Below are 3214 nucleotides of genomic sequence, written 5' to 3' on the forward strand. Positions count from 1 at the left end.
CACACACACACACACACACACACACACACACACACACACACACACACACACACACACACACATACAACCTCACACACACATATATTACAATCATTTAGCTGACATGTTTTTTTTTTGCCTAAAATTTATCTTAATCATCAAATATTTGAAATTTACAACAGAAGAAAAAAACAGATGATGTGAATTTATTTTAAAAATTTTAATTTTTTATTTTATATTTTAATATATATTTTTATATTTTAATTTTTATATATATTATTTTACTGTTTTACAAATTAAATTTTATCACAAATTAGACTTTCTGATAAGTTTCATTTAAATAAAAATGTCATATCATTTTTTCGTGAATTTTTATTAGCATTATTTCTATTGGTGGAAATTAGAATTTACATTTAATTAAAATGAAAGGCAGCCTTAATTGTAATATATCAAAAAAGGTTAATCGAAAAATACCTCGCAAATATTTTAATTCCATTATTTTAGCTTAATTAAAAAGATTTTATGATAAGTGAAATTTATGATAAATTAACTTAATATGTTAGCTTAAATATAAGTAAAAATCGAAAGCTTTTTGATAATTTAGCTCAATTAAAATGTTAATATTTTGTATTTGCTGATATCTTTTTGATAAGTTAGCTTAATTAAAATGTCAATATTCTGTATTTGTTGATATTTTTTCAAAAAATTATCAACAACTGTTTAAGCAATAGGAACTCGAATTGTATGATATCATTCTCGAAGTGATTGCATAATTTTATATCATAAAATAATTTCAGGTCAACCATGTTATTATAACGGATAAACGAAATGAGCATTTGATTAATTATCAATTGATTCCTATTTGATGCATATTTGTGCATTTTGGTAACTTGCATTTTCGAAATTGAAAAGCAAGAATATAATGAATGCTTAAGTGATTAGCGCTCATAATGATATCATTAAATGAGAAAGTGATTACGAACAATTATTATTTGGCAATTTTGAAACTAATTATTGCCTTTTGGTCAAATTACATTTTATCAACAATAATTATTCGGCAACAAAAAATAACTACAAATTTTCAACAATTCGATAATACAGGTAAATTTCCCAATTATCATTTGCTGCCATATATTATCACTGTAAAAGTTGATAATTTTTTTTTGAGTAAAATGATAAAATGATCGAAAGAATTGAATTGAAGTATTTTATTAAAAAATGATAAAAAAATTTGATAGTTATAAAAATTTCGATGCCACTTTTTTCATTTATTTTTTTTTTTTAGAAATTTCCTTCATAATTTCAAAATTTCGACATTTTCCATCAAGAAATTATCCATTATAATTAATCGTAAATAAATAATATCAATTGAAAAGTAAAAAATTTTGGTGCAAAAGGCAAAAATTTTTTTAAAGTATAAATTTTGGAAAACAAAATTGTTTATATATTTCAATTATTCATATAAATTTTTTTGTCAATTTGTATATAATTTTTATTTATGTATTTTTTTAGACACTTATGTAAAATTATTTATATATATGTATTTTTTTCAATATTATTTATTATCTGTATATTTTTTATTTATATATTTCATTTGTATATTTCGAAATTATTCACCTTTCAATTGGTATTAATATATTTCATTTGTATTCGAAATTATTTATATATATATATATTTGTTTTTTACTTATATATTTAGCAAAAAGTTAATGCATTAAATTATTACATTAATTTTTTCTCAGGTGAGTTATATGAATTATTACAGGTAAATTATCTGAATTATTGCAGGTGAATTATCTGAATTATTACAGGTGAATTGCATTTTTTTCGGGTGAATTATATGAATTATTACAGGTGAATTATATGAGTTATTACAGGTGAATTGCATTTTTTTTTTCAGGTGAATTGCATGAATTAGTTGTTACGCTTAACAAATTACGACATATAATTACGTAAGAAATTGTTAGCATTCAATGCATCGTTGTTGTACCGGAGCATTAGAAGCTAGCCGGAAGCTTTATCAATTTGCATTGAGAAAGTTTGGAAAAAACGATGAGGAAAATTTCGATTCAGATGAGCGTACCGCATTCAGTCAATCAGCTGATCGTACACCGGAATGCGGTGATGATGATTCATCATCCGGTGCACGACTTTCGCGTCGATCATCCCTTCTTGTAAGAAATATTGTCACATTTTTTTCTCTTTTGTTAAATTTTTTTCTTTAAAAAAAATGACTCGAAATCTTAAAATTTGCAGTTGTTAATTTGTTAAACATTAACTTATCAATTAGATATGAAATTGAATAATTATTTACTGAATTTTTTTTCGGAAATTAATGAATAAATTTTTAATATATTGTTAGGTTGACTTGATTTCACTTTTTCAACGATCTTCTTCAAATACTGTCAAACCAATTCGTCTTCCTGGACATTTCAGTGAAACACAGTTTAGTTTTGTTTTTTTTTTTTTTTTTTATTTCGTTTAATTTTTCTTTGTTCAATTCTATTATTTTATTCAAATTTTTAAATAATTAAATGATAAATAACTTCTGGTTGTAATGAAAATTCTATTGATAGAAGATAGCTTTATTGATTAGTGGTAAATTAAAAAATTTTTGGAATTAATTCAAGTACAAATTGTTTGGTTAATATGAAATACAAATATTAAATATTGATAATTTTATTTTTGAGCTTAAAAATAAATGAACGAAAAATGAGGGATCATTTAAAAAAGAAAAAAAATCATTTCAAAATTTAATACTTATCATGAAAATAACACCATAAATGTTAAAATATAAATAATATGCTGAAAAAAAAATAAAAGAAAAAATCTCAATTAATTAATTGCAATTAGTAAATTAAGAATGTTTCGAGAATTTTCTGGTATATATCATTCAGGAATTCTTCAGTGATTACATAATATTTTGTATGTTTGTTATCCAAAATATCTAACAAATCATTTTACACCATTTTTTTATTGCTTAAATAATTAGCTACCTAATGCCAAGATTATTGAGCCATACGTTAAGATGATAGTGTATGTATCATATAGGATCTTAATGATAAGATTATTGAGCCATACGTTAAGATGATAGTATATGTATTATTTAACATATAGGATCTTAATGATAAGATTATTGCGCCATACACTAAGATGATAGTGTATGTATTGTTTAACATATAGGATCTTAATGATAAGATTATTGCGCCATACACTAAGATGATAGTGTATGTAT

At 23.1% G+C, this 3214-nt stretch overlaps 1 protein-coding gene across 1 annotated transcript; it reads left to right on the plus strand.

Moving 5' to 3' along the window:
• Positions 1-1952: 1952 nt before the first annotated feature.
• LOAG_13924 (hypothetical protein) lies at positions 1953-2250 on the plus strand (the record flags this gene model as incomplete). The annotated part of the gene is made up of 2 exons (XM_020448743.1): positions 1953-2153; positions 2236-2250. 2 exons carry the CDS (start codon positions 1953-1955, stop codon positions 2248-2250), a joined length of 216 nt encoding a protein of 71 aa, XP_020301136.1.
• Positions 2251-3214: the final 964 nt, after the last annotated feature.

The sequence above is a fragment of the Loa loa genome (genome assembly GCF_000183805.2).
Source record: "Loa loa unplaced genomic scaffold supercont3.199, whole genome shotgun sequence".
In the NCBI taxonomy this organism is placed as follows: Eukaryota; Metazoa; Nematoda; class Chromadorea; order Rhabditida; family Onchocercidae; genus Loa; species Loa loa.